Source organism: Ochotona princeps, chromosome 13 (genome assembly GCF_030435755.1).
Source record: "Ochotona princeps isolate mOchPri1 chromosome 13, mOchPri1.hap1, whole genome shotgun sequence".
Lineage (NCBI taxonomy): Eukaryota > Metazoa > Chordata > Mammalia > Lagomorpha > Ochotonidae > Ochotona > Ochotona princeps.
In genome coordinates, this window is record NC_080844.1 from 43,427,884 (window position 1) to 43,455,127 (window position 27,244).

At 55.1% G+C, this 27,244-nt stretch overlaps 1 protein-coding gene across 1 annotated transcript; it reads right to left on the bottom strand.

Annotated features, from left to right (window-relative positions):
* Nucleotides 1-27,244, bottom strand: RRP12 (ribosomal RNA processing 12 homolog). Its single transcript, XM_036495914.2, has 34 exons — nt 27,027-27,244; nt 26,603-26,832; nt 24,889-24,972; nt 23,315-23,391; nt 22,136-22,241; nt 21,826-21,942; nt 20,797-20,935; nt 20,583-20,710; nt 19,777-19,875; nt 19,174-19,265; nt 17,574-17,685; nt 17,238-17,335; nt 16,053-16,167; nt 15,008-15,150; nt 14,688-14,809; nt 11,940-12,004; nt 11,700-11,862; nt 11,175-11,329; nt 10,866-10,933; nt 10,297-10,390; nt 9,313-9,471; nt 9,131-9,211; nt 8,853-8,958; nt 8,610-8,717; nt 7,887-8,044; nt 7,254-7,345; nt 6,972-7,133; nt 6,700-6,872; nt 6,374-6,496; nt 5,713-5,762; nt 3,345-3,414; nt 2,026-2,090; nt 1,662-1,744; nt 1-1,079 (listed from the first exon to the last, which is right to left on the bottom strand). Exons 1-34 carry the CDS (start codon nt 27,163-27,165, stop codon nt 977-979), a joined length of 3,879 nt encoding a protein of 1,292 aa, XP_036351807.2. The 5' UTR covers nt 27,166-27,244; the 3' UTR covers nt 1-976.

The following is a 27,244-nucleotide window of genomic DNA, read 5'->3' on the forward strand; positions in this document are numbered from 1 at the left end:
TCAGCAACCAAACCCATCATGTCACAACACTGGCTTTTGTGCCTCACATCCAGGTTGTAATGACTGCAGCTACAATCAGATCACCTTTGCAAATCGCTGATACTCAGCTCTTTTGACCTTTCTTGCTTGCTTCCGATTTTGCTTTACTAGGCATTCAAACAGTGCCACCTCTGGGCGAAGTGTAGTTCCTCACAGCCCAAGATCATGCACAGCAAAGGTTCCAACTCTGGCAACACTGGATCTGGCTAAGCGTGGGTGCCCTCAAGAGAATGACGGGACTGCCAGCAGGGCTTCTGGGAGGACCATGGGGCAAGGCCATTATCCGGAACAGAAACCACCATGGAACATGCATGTGAGATGGGAAAGCTTGAGATGGTGAAATTTACTGAAGGACTGCCAAGTGTCAGGGCCTGTCCTCACACTGGGAGTGAGCTAGCCCCAGGGTGGCTTCCAGCTGCCTGCTAGAAAAGCACACCCAGCAGGGTTCTGGAAACTAACCCAGGTACTCGCTGTACCTCCTGATCCCAAGATGTCATTTTCTGACTATGAAGGTCACGTGAAGTCAGGCCACCCTTCTGCCCCGGGCAGGGGAAAGCACCTGGGTGTCAGGAGCCAGGCAGGGGTGAGGGGCAGGGTGTCAAACCATAATTGCCGACACCAAGATACAGCGAAGATGCATCCAGAAATGCATTTATTCCACAGCTGTTCACAGGAACCCTAGACTCAGAGTGCAGTTGTGCTGAGAGCCCATAGCTCCGAGAGGTTGCGGCTGAAGGGTATGGCCCGCGGGCAGAAAGCACTGTGCCACCCAGAGACGCATGGCAAGGCCAGCACTCATCTGTAGTGCTAACATCTTGGGTCCTGGCCCCGACATGTCATGCTGAGTGCAGGCTCTGCCACAGTCTCAGGTGCTGCAAGGCAGCCAGGGCTGACGAGGGGCCACAGGTGGAGCCCAGGCCACCCTGGGTGCTGAACTTCAGGGTCGGTGACTCTTCCTGCGCAATTTGTGTCCCTTTTGTGTCCCCCGCTGTGCAGCCTTCACCAGGCCTTTGAACTGTCCCTGCAGCTTCACCTTTTTCCTGTGGATGCAATAACAGAAAGTCCACTTCCGGCAGCAGGCAGCCCCCTCCTCGGGTCCTGCAGTGGCTTGCTCCCAGTACCCAAAGCCAGGAGAAGGAAGAGGGCATGCACAGCTCACCTACTCCCCCACCCTGGCCCCTAAAGGAAACCAGTGTCCTGAGGAAGCTGACTAGTGACCACAGCTGAGAATACCACTTCCCCCTTAACACCAGCTTCCAAACACCCTCACCCAGCATCTCACATGACCTTCATTCCTACCCATAGGAACTCTACATAATAGCAAAGGCTGAAAGCAATAGATGTTCCATCAGTGAGGGGTTAGAGGGACATTACACCAGGCTATTACAAGTGGAGGTGTGGGGCAGCACACCCTGCAGCCAGTGATTCAGCAGCCATTTCCACCCAGGCTTAGCCCAGGAGAGTGCTGCAGGAGAGCGTCCGCAGGCAGGTGTGGACTCGAGGGAAACTGGAACCGCAGAGGCGAGCGAGCAAGAGACAGAGTTTAATGAAGGCCAGCCCTTCTTTAGAGCCCTGAGCTGCCTACCTTACGGGGTCCAGCCCTGCCCCGGGCACCACCTTACCTGCGGTTAAGCTTGGTTCTGTTGAGGGGGATGTAGGCATAGGGGTCGAGCCGCCCTTTCTTCTTCACGTCACCTTTTGCCTTCTGCTCATCCAGAGACAGTCAGTCAGCTAAGGGCACGGGGTTCCCCTTCCGCCTTCACCCTGGACCTGCCAGTTCCCACAACTAATGGCCCTTCCCCCTCTGCTTTAGGCAGTGCTAAAGAACTCTTGAAGCCCCACAGGGCTGTGTCCTTTCTTCCCTGACTTCAGCCCAGCCTCACAAAGGTGCTCCCTCCCCAAACACAGTGAGGGGCACAGCTCCTCCCTAGCCTTCCTTGACATGTGTTGGTACCGAGACCCCAGGCTCCTAGCTGCAGCTCTTACCTTGGCCTTGTATTCTGCCCCGGGTGCAGTCTTGGCCACAGGGCGATGAATGCCAGAGCCTCCAGCTGCAAGGAGAATGGAGAGAACCCAGAGAACCCGAGTCAGACAAAGCCACATCCTGAACAGCCAGAGAGCAGATGGGTAAAGGCCAGGCACTTGGCTTTGTTCCCTACCCAAAGCTAAATATGTTCCCTGTGGACAGGCCAGCCAGTGACATGACTCAGTGGCCTCTAGTAACACACAACCTATAACTGCCCACTTCAAAGTCACACCTGCTCCATGTGTTCCAGGGTAAAGAACACGGGCTTTGAAGCTACAGAGACCCAGGTTCAACCCCCAGCTCTGCCACACATAGCTCCAACCTCAGGTGAGTCTCACAACTAAAATGAGGCAGTGGGTTTTCCCCTTATCTCATTGGGGCTTCACACCAACAGGGTGAGACGGAAGTACGGTGACATACCCCACTGCACAGACACAAAGATGGTGGTCTGGACAGATCAGGGCTGCGGCTAGAGTTCAGCCATCCTTTCTGGATCTACCCATAGTCACCAAGAGGCTCCTCCAGTCCTGACTGAGCATAGCCCAAGAATCCAGAGCATAGCCAGGAAGTATGACGAGGCTGAGGTCACACACCTGGGCAACAGCTGGGCTGGGCATCCTGAACTCAGGCCTCCTGACTCCATGACTGGCATGGCTCCCTGGCACTATAGTGTCTCCGAGCTGGCTCCCGGCTCATGGGAGCTGCAGGGCTGGGAGTACCTCTATTGGAACCAGAGATGTGCCACAAGAGCCCCAGTCTGCCCTAATGCACAGCAAGGGCTCTGCTGCAGCAGCCTAAGGCAGGGGCCTGGGGCAGGAGCCCAGCAGGACTGCCCCGAGAGGAAGAAAGCTCAAGTCACCGTAGCATGTGCTTCTGAAAGCTGCTCTAACTGCCTGGGGGCCAGGAGACAAATGGAGAGGGGACCCTCTGCTCAAGCTGGACACTACCCCAGCTCCCACCTTCAACACTGGCCACACAGGGTTTCTCCAAACCTGCCTGACTTATGCCTGGACGAGACTGTTAGTGTGGATAAGCCAGGTGCACATTTCCCAGGAGAAGGGGCAGGCTACAAGCCTGATGGAACCGGGGCAGGCCTGAAGGCGCTGGGGCCCTATCTTCGAATCTCCTCTCAGGCTCTCCCTCACCCCACGCCCCCTGAGCCACCAGTACAGGTCAGCCAATGTGTGTCACTGCCAACTAAATGCGAGCAGGCTGTGTATCTCATACTTCTTCCAGCCCTCCCTGCCATGCCCCTCCCTTAGGCAGAGGGAAGCCTCACCTTGGTATTGAGGTGGCATCTCCAGCTCTTCCTCTTCCTCCTCTTTCTGCTGCTTTAACTTCTGCTTTTTCTAGAAAGAGGCAAGAAGCTCATGAACAGAGGGGTGTGAGCATTCTTACTAACAGTAGCTAAGGAACACAGAGGGTCTCTACTAAGCATGCATCCCGCCCCCTACTCAGAAGAACCAAGGCCACATGCCAAGCTGTGACTGTGGGAGGTCCTAACCATGGCACCCTCGTGGGCTGCTCCTGCCCAGCAAGTGCCTGGCCCTCAGCCCAGCCCCAGCTTTCCTTCTCAACAGGTCAAATGTGGTCACTGGCTTCCTTGAGTGATTGGCTTTCCTAGGTCTTTACCTCATACAGACTCCACTCCCCAAGTTCCCAGTGGGCACCAGGCCCCAGGACACAGGACACAGGGGCTCTCAAGCAGGAGAGAGACCCTCCACCCAGGCCAGTCACTACAGGCCTTCAACACTGTCAGCTTAACAGTCATGTGTGTAGGGAGGGGACTCACTGGACGACAGTGAGTGCTCAGCACAGCTAGATGCCAGGCACTGGTGCCTCACAAAAAGGAGGGGAGGGCCTAGTGCGACAGCCCAATTGGCTCATCATCTGCCTGCAAGTATCAGCATCCCATATTGCAGCCGGTTCCTGATCCAATTGCTCCCGTTTGCATTTACCTCCCTGCTTACAGCCTTGGAAAGCAGCGGAAAATGGCTCAAAACCTTGGGAGCCTGCAACTGCAAGGGAGACCTGGAAGCTCCTGGTTTTAGATTGGCTCAGTTCTGGCCATTGAGGCCATTTAGGGGAGTAAACCAGTGGCTAGAAAATCTTTCTCTCCTTCTCTGTAAGTCTACCTTTCCAATAAAAGTAAATAAATCTTTGGAAAAAGAAAGAAAAGGTGGGGAGAGGGAAGGGAACCTGCCAGCACCCAGACTGCCAAGGGCCTTGAGCCAAGGCCAGGTCAAGGCATGCTGCCAGGGAGGGGATTGAACCAAGGGCAGCCCCAGCTCACAGGGCTGGCACTGCTCCACTGCCAGTGCTGCTGCACCCTGGAGAAGGTTCAAGCAGATTCCTAGGGTGAGGGGCCCAGGCTGGGAGCACCAACAGCTAGGCCAGAATCAGCTGGGCACTATGAACAGGCTGGGGTGCACAGGTGCACTGGAACGAGGGCACCAGTCAGGCTGGCAGATGCTGCTGGTGGAGACAGAAACCAGGAGCAAGGTAGCTCTGGCTACACTGTGGGGGCAAGGGCTGAGCCTGTGCGCAGCACAGCTAGCACCTGTCCAAGCGGAGCCTAGCCCACAGGCCTTCAACAAAAGTTGTCACTGTACCCCTGTAACATCTATTCCCACAACTGTAGGCCGAAGACTAAGATTCAGAAGTGGCACTGAGAAAAGGTGCCTGGGGACCTCATGGGCAGAGACTGACTTACCATGAGCTCGTGCCAAGGTACAGATGCCCCAAGGCACCATCCAAGTCTTGAAACAAGGCACCCCGGCATTCTGCTCTGTTCTGAGCTGGCACAGTAGGGGTCCATCCCTAAAGGGCCAGGAGCCTAATTCTATAAGACAGTCTGCTTATAACCCCATTTTACAGAGTAGGAACTGAGGCACTGAAGGGTTATAATCTATGGGGAGCTGAGACGGGACCCCAGAACCTGCTTCTCCACAAGGACTGCTATCCCTGACCTAGCAGCTATCTCCGAAGGGTGATGCCCACAAACGCTGAGTGGGTAGCCTAGAAGGTAGGGAGGAAGGGACTGTCTGTGGGCTTGGGGCCAGTGGGCTTGCATTCCACCCACCCCAGGCAGTAGCTAAGCCAGGTCAGCAGGGGCAAGAGGGCCAGGAGATCCAACTCCAAGAACTGTAGAGGCTCCTGATGCAGGAAGTCCCTCTGGGTTGTCCTTGAGCAGTGGGATTGCCCTGGCTTGAAAACCAGGTCCTCCCCTTCAAATTTCTGGGCTCCACCCCAAAGAAGAAGACTGGAATGCAAAGGTTCAGCCCTTGGTTTTTATCTGAAGAGCCCTTCACCCTGACAAGACAGACTTCCAGGACACCTCTCAGAAAACAGGGATGATAAAGATCCTGTCCTCCATGAGGCTGACTTAAGATAGTGCAGGAGCACTGTCCCTTGCTGTGGGAGCTGAAGGCTGAACCCACTGTCCGCAGGACACAGGCCTCTTCTTTCTCAACTGGACAACACTAAAAGTAGAGGCCCAGGTGGCTCCTGAGGCTGGAGAGTTCTGGTGACTGTTCCACATGGAGGCCACCCTCGGCACTGCCTACCCTGCCTGGCCTTGAGGATCCTGGGACAGGAAGGGAGGTAAGGGGACAAGAAGCAGAGGGCAAGAGGCCGTGATTACTCACATTCCTGACGCCCGCATCTGCCAGCAGGTCAGCCATCTCTTCATCCTCCCCTGTAGCCAAAGCAGACAGCCTGTGAGAACTCGGGGATACCCCGCTTGAAACTCACCCCTTTCCCTGCCTCTTCCTGGCTGTCTGCCTGGACTGTAGTGGGAACAGAAAGGCCTGAAAACACCCTCTGCTCCTTCCCATCCTGGGCCCAAGAGCCCTGATGATTGGAGAGGGTGTGGCAAGCTGAAAGAGGGAGGGCCATTCTCAAGTCAGAAATGTCTCTCCTCCTCTTTCTTCCTCTTTATATCTGCCTTTCCAACAAAAACAAATAAATCTTAAAAAAAAAAAAAAGAGAGAGAAGAAAAAGTCTTGAGTCTAATAACGGAATGGCTTGGCTGAATGTAAAACTTCTTTAATGAACTCATTGAGGGATCAGCCTCCTGTGGCCGCACTGCCCTGAACGGCTCAACCTTGCCCTATCTTGAAGATGCAGAGTTGGGCCTGGCTAGTCTCTGGTTAGGAGAGAGCTGCCTCAGGTATAATGTTCTCTTTGTTTTTACCTAGTTTCCTCAACAAAAGCTTACTGAGTGAATGGCTAAACATGGTTAAATGAAAGAACGAGTGTGGTCCAGGCCAGAAGCCACTGTGTGCCCAACCTGGGAGGCAAACTCACCTCTGGCACCCTCCTCTTCCTCCACCTTCTCGCTGTCCTCGTCCCTGATGATGAGTCGGCCATCGGCGCTCACCTTGAAGCCATGGTCCTTCCTCTTCCCCCGTTCGGGCCCAGGTTGTGTGGCTGGTGAGGCAGGGTTTGCTATGGAATGCCAGTCCTGACCCACTCGCTCCCCCACCAGAACCAGCAAACCTAAGTTTGCAAGCCCAAATGGGAGCCCCTAAGCCCCAGCCCAGGAGCCGACTTGGGAGCTCCACCCCTCACCAAGAACAGGTGCCAAGGCTGGTGTGTTAGTCAAGCTCCTGGGCCTGCTACTTCCTGCTTACCTAAGACTCGCTGGGCCACCTTGGGATCCAGGAAGTTGAGGGGCTCGTCCCCACCACCTTCCTTCAGCCACGCCCGGCTCCTCTGCCGGGCCAGCTTCCGCTGCTCCTTGCCCCGGTTTCTTTCCTCTTCCTCGTTGTCCTCTTCCTCCGAGTCAGCCAGAATCTCCTCGATGCTGAGATAGACAGGTTTTAGGTCAGAGCACTCCAGAAAAGGTAGCGACTGACTTTGGGCTTGGGGAGACCAGGTCCCTAGGATGTTGCCATGGTCTCACCTGTCACCTTTGCCCTGGGCAGGCTCTTCCTCCTCATCTTCTTCCTCCTCCTCGGCAGCCTGGCTCAGGGCTCGGTGCCTCTTGGCCCGGGCCTCAGCCTTCCTGATATTGACCAAGACTCGGTGGTACTCCTCAGGCAGCAGCCCCTTCACCAGCTCAAACCTGTAGATGGCAGAGAAAAGCTACTGAGAGGGCCACCAGCCCAAGGGGAGAGCTGTCCAGAACAGGAGTGCTTCAGCCCCGGCCTGCCCTGCCCTGCCATGCCCTACACTGCGCACAGACCCAAACTTGCGGATGAACTTGGTGAACAGGTTCCGGAGCTTGGTGCGGAAGTGCCGCCGCATGTCATCGGAAAGCTGCCCGATGGCCTCCAGCTGTGGGCAGAGCACCAGGTCTCAGGGAGATGGCACCCCAATCCAGGCAACCTCTCCTGGCCTGCAGCCAGGCCCAGCTGAAGGGAGGGTTAGAAGTGCCTGTTGCTGACCCAATCAGGCTTCCAGAACCCAGACAACCCTGCCCTTCCCCGAAACCCAAGATTCTGTTTTATGCACATGTTGACACCCCACGTTTGTGCTCAGACTCCTGAGACTGGCCCGGTGAGACAGGACTTCCTCTCCTGTCCCTACAACTACAGACAAGGCAGCAGGCACAGAGGCTTACATGGCGGCTACCACAGCTGAGTCCCACCCAGCCCTGTCTTGTCCCACCGTTCCTACTTCATCCAACACCACTGCATTTCTCGGAGTTCCCTGTGCTCTGATCCCTGTGTTTGGCCTGGACTGCCTTCAGCCTCCACCTGCCTAGTGTGGGTTAAGTGTGCAGGAGGCAGCTCTCGGCTGTAGTTGCACTATCACTGGACAGGCCCCCGACAGGTCACTGCTTTAGCCGTTCCACTGCAGGAAAGGGGCTGCTCACCACCAGCTGCACATGCTTGGACATGTGTGCAACATCCATGACGACCACAGCCACTTTGATGAAGCCCAGCGCAGACTTGACCACGTCACGGGTGCGGGAGGCCAGGAGCAAGCACACGTTCTGTAATAGCTGCTGCACCGTGCTGGTCCCCAGCAGACCTGTGGTGCCAAGGGGCCACTGGCAGAAACACCCAGGACCCTACCCAGCTCCAAAGCCACCTCTGGGCAAGGGCAGCTGCCACCTGCCCTGCCAGGTCAAACAGGGGTAGAAACTGACATCTGGGAGATTTCCTGTGCGCCGGCACAGTTGCAAGCATGCTCTATGGAGCAGCCTCTTGCCTTTCTGTCCTCCTGAGAGATAGCTGTTATTCCTCCTCGACATTTAAGAGACAAGATGCTGAAGTGGCCAGATGAATAAAGCTGCTCAAGGTTACACATGGCTGGCAAGAGGACATATGTCAGCCCCAAGTGGCTCCTAGTCACTCTAATGAGGGCACATAGGGCTATGTGGCAGGGCAGGTGCAAGCAGGCAGCCTTGGCACAGCTGCCAGGGCAGGAGGCAGAGCTGGGCAGGGGAGGAGACAGCAAAGCGGGCAGGGCTGGCTCTGGTTCCTCTTCCTCCCTCCTGGCACCTCTCCTGCTCTGGGAGACACACTGTCCTGACCTTTTAGGCACTTTCTCACCCTGAGAACTCCCCCAGCCTTCAAGGAAGGAAAATACTTACCTCTAAACTCAAAGAGAAGGTGGGTCAGGGCCAAGATGCTGCAGCTGACCATGGTCACTGCGCCCACGAGGCCAGGGTAGATGAGGACAAGGAAGCGCTGCAGGGCCTCTGGGGACAGAAACCAGCTGGGTGAGGTCAGGGAAGGTGACTGTGGGCTCCACAGGAGTGTCCTGCCTGGGGCCAGGGCGGAGAGCTCTCTCCAGCTTTTTATGTGCACACCTGGCCTGCATCCCCCAGGCTTACCTTCCTGGTTGGAGCCAAACCGCAGGAAAGCATGGCCCATCTCCACCAGCAGAGCAAAGGCGCTCTTTCGCGCACCCACAGATACCTCCTTGGTGCACAGGATCACCTGTCCGAATGGCCCCATCAGTGCGGGCTCCCTCAGCCAGCAGCCACAGGCTTGGCTGCCGGGCATAAGGGCAGGCACCTGGGCAGTGAAGTCAAACCACACCCTACCCCCACCCAGCCCAGCCTTCTCGGCACGCCAACGGGCTCTTGGAAGCCACCCTGGGGCCCCTCACCTCCGGCACAAGGGCAGCGATGAACTCCTCATGCTCGGCCGACAGCTGCTTCACAATATGTATGAGGCACTTCAGGCGGGGCTGCAGATGGACAAGCAGCAGTGGTCAGGAGCCCTGGGCACCACCCCTGCCTCCCCTCAGCCTGGCAAGCGGCTCCTCCCCTAGGGACCCACAGCCCTCACCCGCTTGGCAGGGGAGGCCGTGCTGCGCAGCGAGTCCAGCAGAGTCTTCTTCAGGTCGTCCAGGTGGCTCTGCACGAAGTGGGCCCCCGGGCCCTGGCGGCAGGCACATATCTCCTCCAGCACGCGGTAGGCCTTCTTCTGCACCCCGTGTGCCTTGCTCTGAGAAGGGGTGAGGGAGGCAGGGCTGGGCAAGGATGGCAACTGGGTACCACCCCCAACTCCATGGCTCCCACACAGCATCACGGTATACAGTAGCCGACCACAAGGATTCGGAGGAGATGGCCCTTGCCTACTGGGACTCAGGTCAGATGAGCACATATGGTTGGCAGGAGGCCAACTCCTGTGCCAGACACAAGGACCTGGTGGACCTGAAGCTGGCCCAGCCCTCCAAGCCCTCCCTCTCCCCACCATTCAATGATGTTGACTCGAGCAGCACAGCTCATGGTGGCCCATGCCAGGCCTGCAGGCCTGGTCTTATTGGCTGCAGCCCTCTTCACTCCCCTCCTATATTCGAGCCCCCACCCATTGCCATGCACCACTTCTGTCCAACTGTATGTGCCAGCCAAGAGCACGGCTCACTCTTAGGCAACAGAGACTAAACTATAGCAGTGGGAACAGATTTCAGAAGGCAAGCTCAACATGGTCGTTGGGAGCCTAGCATGTTCAAAAGTGCCAACAGGGCCTATCCTAGCTGGCTAACAAGGCAGGAAGTGATGAAGGACAGCCTGTTTGGGAGGGCCAAGTGAGCAGGCCAGGCAAAGGTGCATGGCCTCAGCTTTACAAGAAACACTTTGGCAGGTATGCTGTGAGCACACTTGAGCACCCACGGGATGGGCTGCAGAGTGGAATGCAATGCCATGAGAGAGAAAGCAGTCAGGCCCCTGACCTTGGGCAGCAGCAGGGCATGAACCCAAAGAGCGTATCTTGCCAGGAGCCCCAGGGCCAGAGGTGTGGAAGTGGGGGTAGCTGATCTCCAAAGCTCACCTCTAAGTAGGGCCGGATGGTGGTGTACAGCTTGCTGATAGCTGCTTCATCTGCATGAGGAGCCAAGGCCACGACCAGGTCCAGGACGGACAACCTGCTCAGGTCCGAGGAGGAGGGTCTCAGAGGGATGCAGAGGGTCCTGATTTTCAGCGTTCTTGTGGGCCAGGTGGGGAAGGTGAGCTCGGGGTAAGGACAGCTGCAATCCAGCTGCCACCTAGCAGAGCCCTAGAATGTGCTGGCTGCTCCTGCTGCTGCTGCTTCAGCAGGGGCTCCTCCATCCTCAAAGCAGCCGTGAGGCAGGATTCAGAGGCACAGGGAGGCTAAGTAACTTGTTCAAGGTCACACAGCTTTCACCCAGGTAGCATCTCCAGGGTCTCTGTTCTTCCCCGCCAGGAGTAAAAGGCCTCTCCAGGGGGAAGGAACTGGTCAGGGTTCTGGGTGAGGAGGGACACTCGGTATACCACCAGGAACTCAAGTGAATCCACAGGGCTTCCGCTTTACAAACCTCCCCACAGGGTCCCAACCCCCTGGGTTGTTGTGGCTCAGGTGGGAAAGGTCCAAAGTGTTACCTGGTGAAGTCAGAGCTGGTAGGGTCAAGTACCTTCTCACTGGCTTTCTCCAGGAACCCACTCACCAACTGGCAGCCCCGTAAGGACAAGAGAAAGGCGGTAAGGATGAAGGGGAAATCCCAGGGGCAGGGTTGGCAGGTCCCCCAGGTGTCGCCCCAGTGTTAAGAAACCCCAGCCCAGCCCAAGCTCGGCCCCAGCCCCGGAAGGCAGCTCCCTGTTCTCCAGGTACTAGAGACCCAGAGTGCTGCTAGGTGGGCTCCTGGCCTTTCCTGCCCAAGAGAAGTCCTCCTGTACCCTCCACCAGCTCACCTGGGACTCGGTGATGGTGAGATATGTTTTGACGGTTTCCAGCACAGCTCGGCGAGGGGCTGGGCTGTCCCCGTCAGCCACAGGTTGCCCATAGAGGTTGAAGAGGATCGGCAGAAAGTTCTTGGCAAAGCGGCTCACTTCAGCACGGTCGGCCTCTGGCAGGAGGACCAAAGTTTGAATGCAAGGTGTGGGAGCTGGGGATGTAGCCTCTCAGAGCAGCCCAAGGAGAGAGTGTGAAACTGAGAGGCTAAGAACAGGGTACGGAGCACAAGCTGCCACAGTGGTCTCGGCCCCCCAGGGCTCCTGTCCCAGGGGCCAACCAAGTCCAGTCACACAACATAGCCTCCCACAGCAACCACAGATGGCAGTCAGCAGACCAGGAGGAAACGGAGTGGATGGACCAGTGCTGGCCTCTGCTGACCCTAGGTCCCCAACAGGAACAGCAAGCAGAGCCGCAGTGGCTAGTGCCCCATGTCATCCATGAACCCTGCCAATCCCAACCAACCCTGCCCCGAGCCCACACACCAGCCTCACAGCCCTTGGTGATGAGGGTGCGCAGGGCCTGGCACACAGTGACTCTCAGGTCTGGGCGCTCGCTGATGGCCATGCCTAGTGTTCGCGCAAGCCCTCGGAAGGAGGAGGCCACATCTGTGGGTCTCGTGCAGAAGCCAGGCAGGAGGGTCCAGATCTGGGTTGGGAAGGGGAAGGATGATAAGACGTGTCCCCAGGACTCTGGCTCCACCTGCTCCCCAAACTGACCCTCACCTGCCACTGCAGTGTGTCGTAGATCTTGGACTCCACTGTGCTGCCTGCCTGGGCTAGTTCCACGGCTAGAGAGGAAGACAAAGACACAAAATGACCCTGGACGCCCTACTGGCCAACTGGCCTCATTTACCAAAATCAAACCCAGTGACAGGGACAGGAAACTGAGTGACTGCACAATACCATTCACTCTGGCAACCTCAGACAGACCTGTAGGAAACAGGCAGAGGTTGTCTTGTCGCAGGTTTAAACCACCACCTGCGGCACCAGCATCCCACATCAGAGCACAGGTTAGAGTACTGGCTACTCCACTTGCCATCCAGCTTCCTTTTCACGCGCGTGTGGGGTGGCAGAAAACGGCTTAAGCACTTGGGTCTCTGCCATTCACACAGAAACCCAGTGATATCCCACATTCCTAGCTGCAGCTTGGCCCAGTCGGGGAGTGAAGGCACGGGGCAGGGCAGAACAAGATTCAAAAACAGAGTCAGTGAATAACTTAGCTAAGGTCATATAGCCTGCAAGTGGCAGTGCTGAGACTTCAACCCAAAAAGGGTCGCAAGGGCCCTCGTTCCCACTCCCCACCATGCTTACAAAGCCTCTCCAGGAAGAACTGTTAAGACCTCTCGGGAGAGGAAGGACAGTCATGATCTTTAGACGTACCCCAGTCATTCCTGAGTAAATTTGCAGGGTTTCTGCTAGACACACCCCGTGCCCCTCATGCCCCGTCCCACCCCAGGACTGTCCCTGCCCAAGTGGGAACGGTGGGAGTAGATCCCTCCACAGCCTGACCATTCCAGGAGTGGCTCCAGATCTCGCAACTTTCCACCCCTTCAAAAATTTATTTCATTTTTATTTTAAAGCCATCCAGAAACATGCAACTCTTTCACCCACCTCCCAGCAATAGCCATGGTAGGCAAAGCTGACTCCAGGAGCTAGCAACTCCACATAGTTGACCAGACATGTGGCAAGGCCCTGCACAAACACTTGGGGCATCTTTTGATGCTTTCCCAGCTACATTAGCGGGAAGCTTAATCAGAAGCAGAACAGCCAGCATTCGAACAACGCACTGAGAATGCTAGTGTTCCAGAGACTACCTGCTGCACTACACACCTGCCTGAAGTCTGTCCACCTCATCATCTATAGTCTCTCCACCCAACTAAATAGTCTCTCTCTCTACAAGACTACATCGGAGGGGCTCAGCGGCGTGGCCTAGTGGCTAAGGTCCTCGCCTTGATCTCATATGGCCGCTGGTTCTAATCCCGGCAGCTCCACTTCCTCTCTGTCTCTCCTCCTCTCAGTGTATCTGACTTTGTAATAAGAATAAAATAAATCTTAAAAAAAAAAAAAAAGACTACATCGGAGCCCAACAAGAAGCTGGGCCCTATGTGACAACTCAGATTCAGGGATGGACAGGCAAGGAGGGTATCTCAGACTTTTCACTAGAGCAAACCAACCACATGCAGCAGCGTGTACTGGCCTAATCCAATCAGCATCACTAGGTATCCACAGGGAGTGCTGCAAGGACCAAGAGAACACAGTGCAGCCTTAAAAACTCTGCCAGTGCTTTAGGTGATGCTAACGATGTTCATGACCCCAGGACAGGGCTTGTTTTCCTGATGGGCATGCATTTCTCTCATCTGCAGTAGAGAATATTTTCTACCATCAGTTACCAAGTTACCAAGTACACAAACTGTGGGACTGGTGCTGTAGCACAGCAAGTTAAACCACCATCTGCAGTGCCAAAATTCCACATGGGCCCCAGTTTGAGGTCCAGCTGCTCCATTTCCAATCTACTTTCCCCCAAATGGCCTGGGAAGGCAGCAGAGGATGGTTCAAGTGTTTGGGCAACTGCACCCACGAGGGATGAAGTTTCTGGCTCCCAAGTTTGGTTGGCCTAGCCTTGGCCACTGTTGTCATTTAGGAAGTGAACCAGCCAATCTGTTTTCTCTCCATTTGTCTCTGATTCTGTCTCTCCATCTCTCTGTAATTCTGACTTTCAAATAAATAAATGCTTTTTTAAAAAAAATACACAAACGGTAGTAGAATTTAGCATGAATGCAGTACTATTTTTACAAAAGGGAAAAATCAGACAGGAAAATACGATAAAATGCTAGCAATCCATCTTTGAGCAGTAGGGGGACCAAAGTGATTTCTTACTCTCTCCTTTCAAGACTTCCTGTGCATTGTAAAGACAGCTTATGCCACCAGGAAATCCTGCCCTGGAGCAGGTGTCTCAATCTTCCACTAGGGGTACTTCTAGCCAGATGGCAATGGGCCGTGTGGGCTGTCAGCAGTGATGACACAGGCATTGCCAAATGGCTCAGCATGGCCCCAACATCCTCTCTGTTGAGAACTCCTGTCCTAGAGCAGCGATAAGCAAATTGTTCCTGTGAAACACCTTTTAAGTTTTGCAGGCTATGATTTCTGTGACAACTACTTAACTCTTCCACTAAGAAGTACACTGGGAACAAGCATGCAACATAGCAGCTGGGACACCCACATCCCAAACAGGAATGCCTGGGTTTGACTTTTGGCTCCATTTCCAACTCCAGCTTTCTGCTAAGACGTCCCCACATGATGCTGGGTTCAAGCAACTGGGTTCCAAGGAGGGCACTGGCCAGTTCCTGCCTGGCAGAGGAAAGCTGTCGGATGGCCTGCTTATGGGAACCCTGGGTGACAGCCCTTTCCAAGACCATCAGCGGAGACTCCACAACTGTGAGGCCCTGGGGTGCACCCCAGAGGGCTCTGTACCTTTACTCTTCAGGGTGGTGGCCAGAGGCAAGAAGTAGCTGGTGAAGAAGCCCAGCCGTGTTTCCCGCACATGGTCCCGGATGACAGGCAACAGCCAGCTCCGTGGAAAATCCAGACTCTCCCTGGGACATGGGAGGGAAGGGACTTGAGTGACAGTGGCTCCCAGCAGCCACTGGGAGTACACCCAGCAGTGTGACCCATGATGTGTCGAGTAGCAGGCCCACCCCAGCATGGTGCACAGAGAATCAGCATCATTTTCTGGAGGGATGAGTCAACTGCCCCCCGGGGTACATGAAGAAGCAAACTGGGGTCACACTTACTCAGAACCATCAATCTCCAGAGGTACAGCCTGCAACACCACCTCGGGCCCCATGCTGGTCACCGCAGCCCCCACGGCCTGGTCGAGGGCTGCCGTGTGGGGGAAGTGAGGGGAGAGGCGCAGGTCACACAGGGACTGAAGGCACTAGATTGGAGAGGAGAGGGGGTGCACTAAGACCTGCTTTCCCAGCACAGAGCCTTACAGAGTCACTACCACAGGGCACAGCTGATACCCTGCTGGAGCCACTGAGTATCTCATTCCTCCCCGTGGGCCAGGACTGCAGCAGGCTCTGCTTCACTTAATATGTGAGAATCAGCAAACTTTCCATGCACATGCAGCCTCCGGTTAAGTTTGAAAGGGGAAGGTCTGGCGTAGGCAGACCCCCAGGAACAACTGGCAGCACTGCAGAGTTTAGGCGGCACCCTTGGGGGCACCAGAGTCCATGCCAGACTCACTGCATGTGGCACTGTTCAGCTTACAAGAAGCCAGGATCGCCTACTTGCCTTAGGAGGGCCCAGGCTGGGACTCCTGTGGCACACTGCCTTGGCTGGCTCCTTATGCCACCCAGCAAAGGCAGGAAGCCCACAAGGAAGCCCCTAGGAGGCCAGGAGCTATTCTCCCTACTGACAACAATCTGGGGCCTGCTCAGGATCCCTGGGAAACCCATGATCCTTAATGGTCTACTCTGGCTGGGTAACCTCTCCAGGACCCAAGACCACTTAAAATATCAACACTGTCAGCTGTTACAGAAAATCTCAAAGATTAAAAGCTAAGAAGGGAAGAAAGATGGGGGATTACTTATGCTCTCTAAGTTTCAAAACCATCAGCTCCCATAAAGGCTAGCAGCAGGCGGCAGAGGGGATCTGATATCCCTCCTGCTATTCATCCTGTACTTGCCCATCACCTCCCTGGGACTGAACTGGGCACCTGCTGGGGCTGCTATGACGGTGCAGGGGAGGAGAAGAGTGCAGAGTTGACAGACATTACACATGCCCTGACCAGGAGCTGCCCCCATTCAAGGTCAGGCCAGCACCGTCCCAGCCCACCTTCTTCATCACAGGGTGGGCCTGTTTTCCACACGCCTCAAAGAAGATACACAACAGCTGCAACACAGAACTCCAAGCCGCATGAAATTTGTATGTCAGGCCCTCCTCCGCTGCCCTGTCAAGGAAGAAAGTACAGTCAGGGCCATGGTGGCAGGGCCACCTCGTACCCCAGCCAGGAAAAACCAATGGCCAACACCTCAACACTGGGAGTTATGACTCCAAGTGGGGGTGGGGCCAAAAAAAGCAGAGGGCAGGCAACAGAATGAAGAGTCCACACTGGGCCTCCTAAGTCCATGCCTTCCCATCACTCTCAGCCTTCTGACATAAAACATTGGGCCAGGGCACAAACAGGTGGCAAGGGAAGAAGGGAGAAGGCTATAGATCTTTTCAGCCTGCTCCACTTCCCAGTCTAGCCCTAAAGAGGTGAGAAGCTGACAGCAGGTCGCATGGGGAAAGAGTAAGGCTGGGGGAGGCAGGATACCATCCCTGATGTCTTCCTGAAACTTCATCACAAACAGACGCCGGCAAAGGGCCCTATCTATGTCCTCAGGAGCCAAGATCGCCCTTGGAGCCGAGCAGACAGACCCAGAGAGGATCCCCAGCCCAGCCCCTTCAGGCGAGGGGAACACAATGTTGTGCACTTTTGCCCTGTCAGGTGAAGGTGGCAGGTCTAAGAGGGTGCTCTTGCAGGGGAGGAGGGAAGCATGGTACGGCATTAAGCCACTGCTGCCTCGGGGGGGTCTCTGCTTTACGGTCCATAGAAAGAAGTTAGTGCCCATTTCCTCATGGCAAGCTAATGGTTTGCATTTACTGAAAGCCTAACAGCACACTGGGCACTGCCCTGACTACCCGTTTAGTTTTTATCTCTCGTCATTACGGACCCCTGATGGAGAGGCAGGGCCTTGCTCCAATGCCTGGGGCCCATGTCAGCAGAGCAGAATTAGAAGCCAGTGGATGGAGCTCACTGTCTTAACCACCATAGCACGGCACTCCTGGGGTTGTGCCATAGCTCTGCAATGTGGTGGGTGACCTGCCAGCTCTACCGGGAGGCCAGACAGCAGCCTGAAATCCAGCCAGACTCAGCCAGGGAACCGGGCCCACAGCAAGGGCAAGGGGGCAATAGTCACAGTGAGGGATCTCTGCAAGGTGGCCCCATCCCTCCTCATGTGGACACCATGTCCTTACCTGAACATCTTGGCGACATACTGGGCGGGGCCTGAAGCTGAGCCTGTCACAGAGCCGATATCAGCCATGTGGGGAGCCACACATTCCTTCAGGAGCTCCTACAAAAAGAGGTCACAGGCTATCTGCACCCATGGCAGCCCTCTAATCAGCCCCCAGCCGCCCCTTCAGTGACTGCTTTATGGAGTTTCCAAGGAGCCAGTCTCCCAGTGCTAGGGTCTCTTCCCAGTCATGAGTAGGTAGTGGGACGAGCGCAGGTTCCAACAAGACAGGGCAGCAGGCACGACTCCCTTGCCCTCTGCCTCCTGGACCCCAGCTGGAGCTAAGAATCTGCAGTACCTTGAGACTCTGGGTGGCAGCTACCACCACCTGCGAGTGTGGGGAGAGGAGGCAGGTCATGGCCGTTCCAAAAAAGCGAGGGAGATGCCCCAGCCCCAGGTCCCGCTGCAACCTGTCAAGACAAAATACACCCATGGGGCCCGGCCTTGAGGCTTGGGCTCAACCTGCAAATAGCCCCGGTTCAGAGACACCACTATCCTGTGGGACTCTAAGAGGCCCTAATCATGGGTGGCTTTCAAAAGGCACCATCATTCACACAGTAACCACACATGGCCAATCATTCACGCAGTCTGCGGGATGCGGAGCACAGGGCAAAGGGCAAGCTTTCTGCCAGCCGGACCCTCGCCTGCACTTCCCAGGGATAATCACCGTCAGGCTTTTATGGTATTCCTCCTGGCTTTTCTACACCTACACAAGATGGCAACAACTGCTAACCTGTTACACATTACATACCAGCCAGTGATAAAATATGACACATGAATCCCCTGTAACTTCATAACAACAAAACAAATTCTATTACAATTCCCATTTTAGAGACAGGAAAACAAATACAGTCAAATAAGGCACCCGAGCCACACAGCCTGCTGCAGTGGGGTCAGGGTCCACACCAGGGCCACCTGGTTAGAGTATATAAACAACCAATCCCACCACACCTCCTGCTCTGCTTCCGGCTTTGCTTTCCATAGGAGCAAACACATCTAAACAATTCCTAGTGGCTGCACAGCACTGTGCTCCAATGTGCTTGCCACCAGCTATGAAGTTACAAGCAGCCTCCTAGGACACAGCCTGGACACTGCTGGGAGTAAGCCCTTGCAGAACAGTGGATGAGGCATTTTTGCTATTTTCTAACTGTCTCCAGGTGAAAAACAGTTTGGTGTAGGAAAAGGACCATGGGGCAAGCCAATCCGGGCAGGACATGGAGTCTGGCTCCTTAGCAGCTGCATGGTCAGCTCAAAGCTGCTGTCTATGAAGCAGGGCTTTGTCTCCGCTTGTGGCCAGCTGTGATTAGTGAGACACGCCAAGCAGAGCAGTGGGCAGGTGCTTGGGTCAGAGCAGAATAGGCAGTCTTTACCGAGGGGAGAATGGACACAGCACGGTGGATTCTCAGGGTTTACAGGCCCTTGTTCCAGGCTAAATGAGCCAACGTGGCCCACCATCTGATCACCATACATAGTACCCCATTCCTCCCAGCCTTGTTCTGGCAAAGTAGAACTTGCAAATGGCTACTCTTCAGTGGCCAGCCCCTATCCCTGAAGGAATGCAGTGACATCAAGCAGGAGCCACTGATCTGGATGGGGGATGAAGGAAGCAAATGGAGAATGGAGCAGAGCTGTAAAAAGTGGATGATCTTCCCCAGCAAGGGAACCAGGAGCTGGGAATGACACAGCCAGGGAGGAAGGAGAGAGGGACTGGAACTCCATCCCTGACCCAAAGCATCCTGTTCCTGAACCACAAGGCTGCTCCTTGCAGTGAGCTGGTCTGCCTCACCCTGTGCCTCTTCCAAGGACAGCTGCTCTGCGGCCACCTTGCAAGACTTCCCTGACACGGCACAGAACAGACAACCTGGACGGAGGCCCCGGGATGCCACTTCTCTTCCTACCTGACAAGGTTGATGTGGGCTTGCTCCATGACCTTAAGCCAGGCCAGCAGCGGCTGTAAGTCATTCTCACTAGGAATGTAGTCATACAAGGCCTAGAGGTAAGACAGGAAGTAAGCATGTACAGCCAGCAGCAGCCTCAACAACCATATCCCCTTACAGCTCTAGGAACTCACAGTCCTTGGAGCCAGGTCCTGTCTTCCCCAGCTCCACAGCATTCTCCCAGTTCTATTTCTCTGGGAGAACAGCCTCTAGGTTTGGGGGAGGGTAACAGGTCACACGTGACCACATACATATAACCTGGAAACATCCCGGGGAGGTGGTCTGTGGCCCTCTTTCAAACTCTATCCACAGACCTGCAAGGCTGGGAGCCCTGCTCAAGCTGTGACTATCAGGAGCCTGCTGAAACATTTTATTCCAGAAAGAGCCAGGGCCCCAGCTCCCACAGACACTAAAGTGATCCTGCCATCTGGTCTTCCATCTGTCTGAAAGTCCCTCCAGTCAGGGAGCCCAGCACAGCCATTCACCCCTACTTTGCAGATGAGGAAAGCACAGTCCCCGACACAGCCACCCACGCACCCCACCCTGCCAAGCAGCAGGCCTCACCGTGATGATCTGGGCATTGAGTTCCGCCGACAGGGTGCCTGGGCCTGGCTTGGCATGGAAGAGGCTGTGGAATGCCTGCATGGCACATGCAGTCACCAGCTGGAAGGGACACACAGGCTTAGAGGGAACCCACAAAGCCCAGGGCTGCCTGGGTTCCTGAACCTCAAACATTGTACTTCCGACCCAGATGCTCTGAGAACTATCAACTTAGTAAGATGATGCAGCTCCTAGGAAAAAATCTTTATATGACTTCAACAAATGTTTTTGACACAATGGTTAAAAAGGCCAACCACGTGGACAAGTTGCACTAGCCCATAGTTTCATGTATATGTGTGATCCAGAGTCAACAGGTTTGAGGACTCGCAGCAAGCTGCCAGCACTGTTTACTATACAGGAGACTCGGAGCAAAAGATGTGTCACTTTATGTTTCTAAATAGTTTCCTCCTCTTACACAGTGATCATACTGCTTATACAATAAAAATTCCTGAGCGTGTGTGAACATGACAAAAGAACAAACAAGGACTAACAGAATTTTGCAAGGATGGTGAGAGAGCAGCCAATCATTTTTAATGTGCTTGTGAAAGTAAGTATTGCACTAAAGTGCTAGGTAAGAAAGCCAGCTATGAGGCAGAAATAACTAAATTTGACCACAGCATGGCTGGGGGGTTGCCTAGCATTGCACTACCCCATCACAGCTCTCTGAGATCAGCTGCTAACTGGAGAGGTCCCTGTGCTGGCAGGGAAACCTCCAACCCTGTATCACAGCTCAGACACCCTCTTCCTCCGGCTCTCGGGCTCAGACTCACCACATGGCTCAAGGTCATGACTCGGAGGAGAGTCTCACTGCAGCTCTTCACCAGGCCTTCTGGGAAGCAGGCCAACAAGTCCTTCAGCAGCGTCAGCATGTGCAGCGTGGTGGTGGCCTCCTTGGTGCCTGGCAGGCGAAGACAGCAGGTCAGATAGCACCCCTCTGCGGCCGCAGCAGCCTCCCAGCCACCTGCCCCCAGTCTGCGTTCGCACCTCCAGACTTCTCAATCTCCTGGATGCAGAACTTGGCAGTGGAAACGGCAGCAGGATGATGGGCAGGGGCCTTTTCACCAAACATGAACTCACTGCCCTTGAGGACCGAGCACACGCCATGCTGGGCAGCCTTCCGGATCTAGAAGGCAGGGCAGGGACACACAGATCAGCACTAGGCTGGCACCCTGGGTGCTCGGTACACCCACCAACAAGCTTCAGCAGAGCACCGATGCCACACCCAATGCCAGGCCAGCATCTTTGTGCAGACGGAGGCCTGAGCTGGGGAGCCAGACAAAGCTCAGTTCAAATCCTGACTCTGCTGGAGGCTGAACACCCCTAATCCAGAAACCCAAAATCCCAAAAATTTTAAAATCTGAACCTCTGAGGGTCGACAGCACGCTCAAAAGCACTCACAGTGCCAGGTTTCACAGTAACGATGCTCTATCAGTACCAGCTATGCAAATACTCTGCGTCACTCTGAAATCCGGAGCACTCAGCTCTCAAGCCTTTTATACAGGGACATGGGATCTACGCTGGGTCCTGAAGCCCTACAAACTCAGCTACTTCATCCTCGAGGACAGGGCCTCAGCCCAGGTATCCCACTGTAGTAAGGTGTCATGCTGGCCCAGGCCTGAAGGAGAGCAAAGACCACGGGAACACGCAGGGAAGGAGGTGGGGGGCCACTTGGGATGCTGGAGTTCAGCACAAGTAGTGACTATGACTGCTGTACCCCTTGTCCTACATTTCCAGGGTAAAGAGTGGACACTACCACCCAGAGTTCCCCCACCAGCATGGAAGTGCAGTGGGTCTGTGAGGAAGGCAAGAGTTCCAGCTTCTCTGCAGCCAGCGGTGTTCCCTATCCCTCCCATGCACACAAGAAGCAAAGGCCCAGACACAAGGCAATGCGCCCCAGGAGACACCAACCTTTAATACAGGTCCATGCAACTCACACCTCCTCCCACCCACCCAGCTGAGAGCCCATGGGTGCCTCTGCTCCCTCTTCACGTCCTGGGGATCCTGCACACTCACCTTGGGCTTGGGGTGCACGGTGAAACTCAGAAGCCCATGGTACACCTGGAGGGTCACAGGGTAGCTCCAGGCCTCTAGGTTTTGCTTCCGCAGAAGGGTTGCCAGACAGGACAGGACCTTAAAGAAGCAAGCCCGAGGCCCTCAGCCCAAGCAGCCTCTGCCTCAGGAGGGGTATGGCAGGGGAGAAAGCACCATCATCAACCACAGGAAACCCCAAAGAGTGCACCTGAGGGTACACAGAGGGCCTTACTCCCACCCAGGAGCACAAGCTTTACCCAAGACAGCTGAGCTCTGGGCACCAGACACTAACCCATCGCAGAGCAGAGGAGGCACCGCTGCTGGCCTGGGCTGACAGGACATCCATGAAGGCTTTGGAGGTATCAGAGAACTTCTTAATGAGCACAGGACTGGGCACCCTGGGGAGAGACGTGAGAGGTCACCCCGAGGCACCTCCAGAGCAGCTGGTGCAGTTCCCTGGGATGCAGAAGAAGCTGGCAAGGTGGGGCACTGCTGGCCCAGCTACTCAGCAGGTGAGAAAGGACCTGGGACCAGAGCTCCCTGCTCCTGACACCTCCTTCAGTGCGTAAGGAACTTCCACCTGACCTCCTGACCTAAACCTCCCGCACCCTCTCCACTGCTGACTTGGCACCAGCCACAAGCAGGGTCCTCACACACCTGACCTCCCTTCTCACCACAGGGCCCAGCCTCCCTCTCCCAACAGCAAGCAGCACCCCAACCGGTGCCAACCTGCCAGCCATTCCCTGCCTTGCTTTCTGCTCTTGGGCTGCTCTTCCCCAGCACCAACATCATACTCTATGGTATGATGGCTCCAGCCAACCCAGAGCCTGATACTGTACAACACCACTGGACATAACTCTATTTTCAAAATTCTTATTTTAATTAGATTATGGTAAAACATAAGCTGTACCATCCTAACCAATTTTAAGGATACAGTTCAGTAGTAACACATGCATATACATAATGTTGCAGAACTAATTTTCCGAACTTTCTTATAAAAATCAAGTATCTTACAATTCTATCTAAAATCAAAATTGAATGGTTTTTTTAAAAACTAAACTAAAAATAAGAGGTTTAAAAAAATCAAGTGTCTTGTGTGGGAATTCAGCCTAACAGCTGAGACACATGCAATGTGGGGTTCAGAGCCCAGCCCTGGCTCCTGATGGCAGCCGCCCTCTCATACAGACCAGGAGGTAACAGTGACGGTGCAAGTCACTGGGGGTTCCCGCATGGGAAACCTGGGTTGAGTTCCTGGCTCCTAAGTTCTGCATTAGCCCAGCTCCCAGCTACTGAAGTCGTCTGGGGAATAAACTAGCAACGGGAGAGTACATTTGCTCTCTCTCATAACACAGTTTTTAAAATCAAATCAAGTCTCTTTGAAGACCTAATTCCCAGGCTCTGCCCATTCCATGCACACTCCCTCCTTCCTCCGCAGAGAGCTGAGGCCGCCACAGGAGGCCCGGGGACCCACCGCTTCAGCACGAGGTTCAGCAGGTAGGCCACGGCGGCTAGGGACTCCGGAGATGCCACTGCCTCCAGCGTGGTCATCTGAGGATCAGACCGGGTGAGAGAGAACAGAAGGTCATGCTGGGCATGGAAAGGAGGGAAGGGAGAGCCACAAGCCCAGGAAAGTGCCTACGACCAGGGTTCAAGTCCCACCTCTGCCACTCTGCGACATTGAGATACTTAACTTCGCTGTATGAATCAGCTTCTTCATTTATAACCCACTGTCACATATCTCATACAGCTGTTGTGAGGCCTCACTGAATCAATATACGTAAAAAACTTAGAGAAAACAAACAAAACAGAAGGCCCACACTGTGGCATGTGGGTAAAGCTGTCACAACGGTGCGATTCCAGCAAGGCACTGGTGCAAGTCCCAGCAGCTCCACTTCTGCTCCACTTCCCTGCTAAAGCATCAGAGCAGGCAATGGAGGATGGCCCAATTCCTTGAGACCAGGGTCTCCATGCGGGGTCTCACCCACGTGGGAGACACAAATGATCTCCTGGCTTCCAACAGGCCCAGCTCTGGCTACTGCAGCCATTTCAGTAGCGAATCAGCAGATGGAAGATTTCTGTCTCTTCCTCTCTAACTCTGATTCTCAAATTTAAAAAAAAAAAAAAGAAAGAAAGAAAAAAAGTGAAATACAGAAACAAAAACAAAAAAATTGCAAACCACCAGCCTCTCAATATTAATTTCCATGCAGCAGAGGTGGCAAACTCAGTAAAGGGCCAACCAGTCCATGCTTGAGCCCACTGCTCTGTGTATGTTTCAAGCTTTTAAAAATGGAAAAATTGGGCCAAGCACAGCAGCCTAGTGGCTAAAGGCCTTGCCCTGCATGCACTGGGATCCCATTTGGGCGCCAGTTCATGTCAAAGTGGTGCACCCCATTTCCCATCCAGCACCCTGCCTGTGGCCTGGGAAAGCAGTTGAGGAAGGCCCAAAGCCTTGGGACCCTGCACCTGCATGGGAGACCCAGAAGAGGTTCCTGGCTCCTAGCTTCATCGGCTCAGCTCCAGACATTGTGGTCACTTGGGGAGTGAACCAGCAGATGGAAGATCCTCCTCTCTGTCTCTTCTCCTTTCTGTATATCTGACTTTCCAACACAAATAAAACGAATCTTTTTAAAAAAAAAAAAGAAATAAAGAAAAAACATTTTTAGCTCCCAAGTTGGATAAAACTATACCTTGGGCCAAGTCTGCCAGCCAAGTCCCTGTTCTACAGCAGCAGTTTTCAAGCTTTTATACCTTTGGGAATTACAGAGAACTCTGCACTGAGTAGGTTCTATTCCTAGGTTATATTTCTAGGCAAATATTTGCTATGTTGGCAATTACAACTAATTCTTACACCAAAAACGTACAAGAGCGGTGTGTTTTTTATTACAGGAACACTGCAGCAAATACTGCCCACCTTGAAGAGACCCCAGAACGAACGACTGCAGTATGTCCACCTGCTCAGAGCTAGCCCTCCCTGCCAGGGACTCCGCAGCTGGATAATGTGCTGCTCCGAGCATTGCTCTCCCCTCGCCGGCTGCACCCACTCACCAGAGCTGCAAAGTACTCCGTCTCTGTCTCCTTCCCTCCCTGGGAACGAATCACCTCCGTGACGGCGGCCAGCACAGCACAGATCTGCACAGGAGGAGAAAGACCCCAAGATGCATCCTGGGCCCACTCTGCCCCAGGAGGCCCTCTGGGCTCTCCCCTTCACAATCAACCTGATAAAGCCCAGGGACCCACCAGTGGAGTGGCACTCCAGGTCAGGACCTGACAGGGCCAGCTGACACAACACAATACACAGCATGTCTGCTAAGACTACATTAAAGACAGTCTCTCGGGCCCGGCGGCGTGGCCTAGTGGCTAAAGTCCTCACCCTGAACACCCCGGGATCCCATATGGGCGCCGGTTCTAATCCCGGAAGCTCCACTTCCCATCCAACTCCCTGCTTGTGGCCTGGGAAAGCAGTTGAGGACGGCCCAAAGCCTTGGGACCCTGTACCCGCGTTGGGAGACCTGGAGGAGGTTCCAGGTTCCTGGCTTCGGATAGGCACAGCACCAGCCGTTTCGCTCACTTGGGGAGTGAATCATCGGATGGAAGATCTTCCTCTCTGTCTCTCCTCCTCTAGATATATCCGCCTTTCCAATAAAAATAATAAATCTTTAAAAAAAAAATAAAAAAAATAAAGACAGTCTCTCAGAGAGCCACTTCCATGAACGTACAAGCTTGTTCAGTAAAAGTCAGTCACCAGGTAATACCATGGAGTACATGACACATGTAAGTACTACACAGTAACAGAGAATGAAGGAGTGTGTGTAAGTTCACCATCAACTCAGAAATGTTTTCCAGTGCGGATAAAGTTGCAAAACAGTGAACATAACATAATAGGGCACAGCGTGATAGCGTAGTGCTTAAAGTCCTCGCCTTGCACACGCCAGGATCCCAAATGAGCACTGGTTCTAATCCCGGAGGCCCAGCTTCCCATCCAGCTCCCTGCTTGTGGCCTCGGAAAGCAGTCGAGGACGGCCCAAAGCCTTGGGACCCTGCACCCACGTGGGAGACCCAGAAGAGCTCCTGGTTCCCAGCTTCGGATCGGCACAGTACCGGTCCGTTGCGGTCACTAGGGGAGTAAACCATCAGATGGAAGATCTTCCTCTCTGTCTCTCCTCCTCTCTGTATATCCGCCTTTCCAATAAAAATCAATAAATCTTAAAAAAAAGGAATACTTCACGGGACCAGTGTTGTAGCTCAGGAGGTTAATGAAGGAAAGACGACACAGCAGGCAGAAACACCACCTGCTGTCACTGACAACTGTCAGGCAGAGTGCCCACACCTCCCAGATGACCAGCCTTGCTGCCCACGGCCCCGCAGGCCGCCCCACCTCCCAGATGACCAGCCTCGCTGCCCACAACCCCACAGGCCGCCCCACCTCTCGGACAAGCAGCCTAGTTGTCCACAGCCCAGCAGGCCATCCCACCTCCCCGAGGGCCAGCCTCGCTGCCCACAGCCCCGCAAGCCTTCCTAACTCCCGGACGACCAGCCTCGCTGACCACGGCCCCGCAGGCCTTCCTACCTCCCGGATGACCAGCTTCACTACCAACGGCCCCGCAGGCTTTTCTACCCTCCGGATGACCAGCCTCGCTGCCCACGGCCCCGCAGGCTTTCCTACCCCCCAGATGACCAGCCTCACTGCCCACGGCCCCGCAGTCCACCCCATCTCCCGGATGACCAGCCTCGTTGCCCACGGCCCCGCAGGCCGCCCTACCTCCTTGTGGGCCGCCGAGTTGGACTCCCAGAAGCGCTGCACCTTGCTGAAGGTGACGTTCGTGCAGTCCGAGAGGCCGCTCAGGAAGGTGGCCGAGGACCTCTCGGTGGCGGCCAGCTCGGCCTCCTCCTCCATGGCCGTCTCCGGGGCTCCTCCCTTGCCCAGGCGAAGGGAGCCCGACTGCAGCTCATTGTGCAGCTTCACGGCATCAACCGTCAGGTCGCTCCTACCTGCGAACCGAGAGCACAAGGCACGGGGCTCCAGCTCCGCGGACGGACTCCCCACCCGGGACGGAAGCGGAGGTCGGAGCCTGCGGCCAGGGAGAGGCGCCCTTCCGTGCCACGGTGGCCGCTGCCCGGGCCGATGGGCCGAGTGCCCGAAGCAGGACCAGCTCCGTCCGGGCCTGCACCCGACGCCCCGCTACCTGAGGGCCGGCTGAAGAAGCGGCTGCGGGCTGCTTGCCGGTGGCGAGAGATGGTGGGGTTACTGTCGCTGCTGTGACCCTTCTTCCAGCGCTTCAACTTGGAAGAGACCCCGGAGGGCAGCTTCCCCGAGCGGCCCATGTTGACCGGCGAGGAAGGTTTGGCTTCCAGACACCCAAAAACTCACGCCGGGCTCACGTGGGTCCGCACTCCGCTCTGC

What these genes read in the sequence shown, in the direction of transcription:
- RRP12 (XM_036495914.2), bottom strand. Translation starts at nt 27,165, where the DNA reads ATGGGCCGCTCGGGGAAGCTGCCCTCCGGGGTCTCTTCCAAGTTGAAG. An exon ending in CGGAGTACTTTGCAGCTCTG is followed by an intron (nt 23,392 to 24,888) that starts GTGAGTGGGTGC and finishes TCTGATCCTCAG; the next exon opens with ATGACCACGCTGGAGGCAGT. An exon ending in AAGTTCATCCGCAAGTTTGG is followed by an intron (nt 7,134 to 7,253) that starts GTCTGTGCGCAG and finishes TGCCATCTACAG; the next exon opens with GTTTGAGCTGGTGAAGGGGC.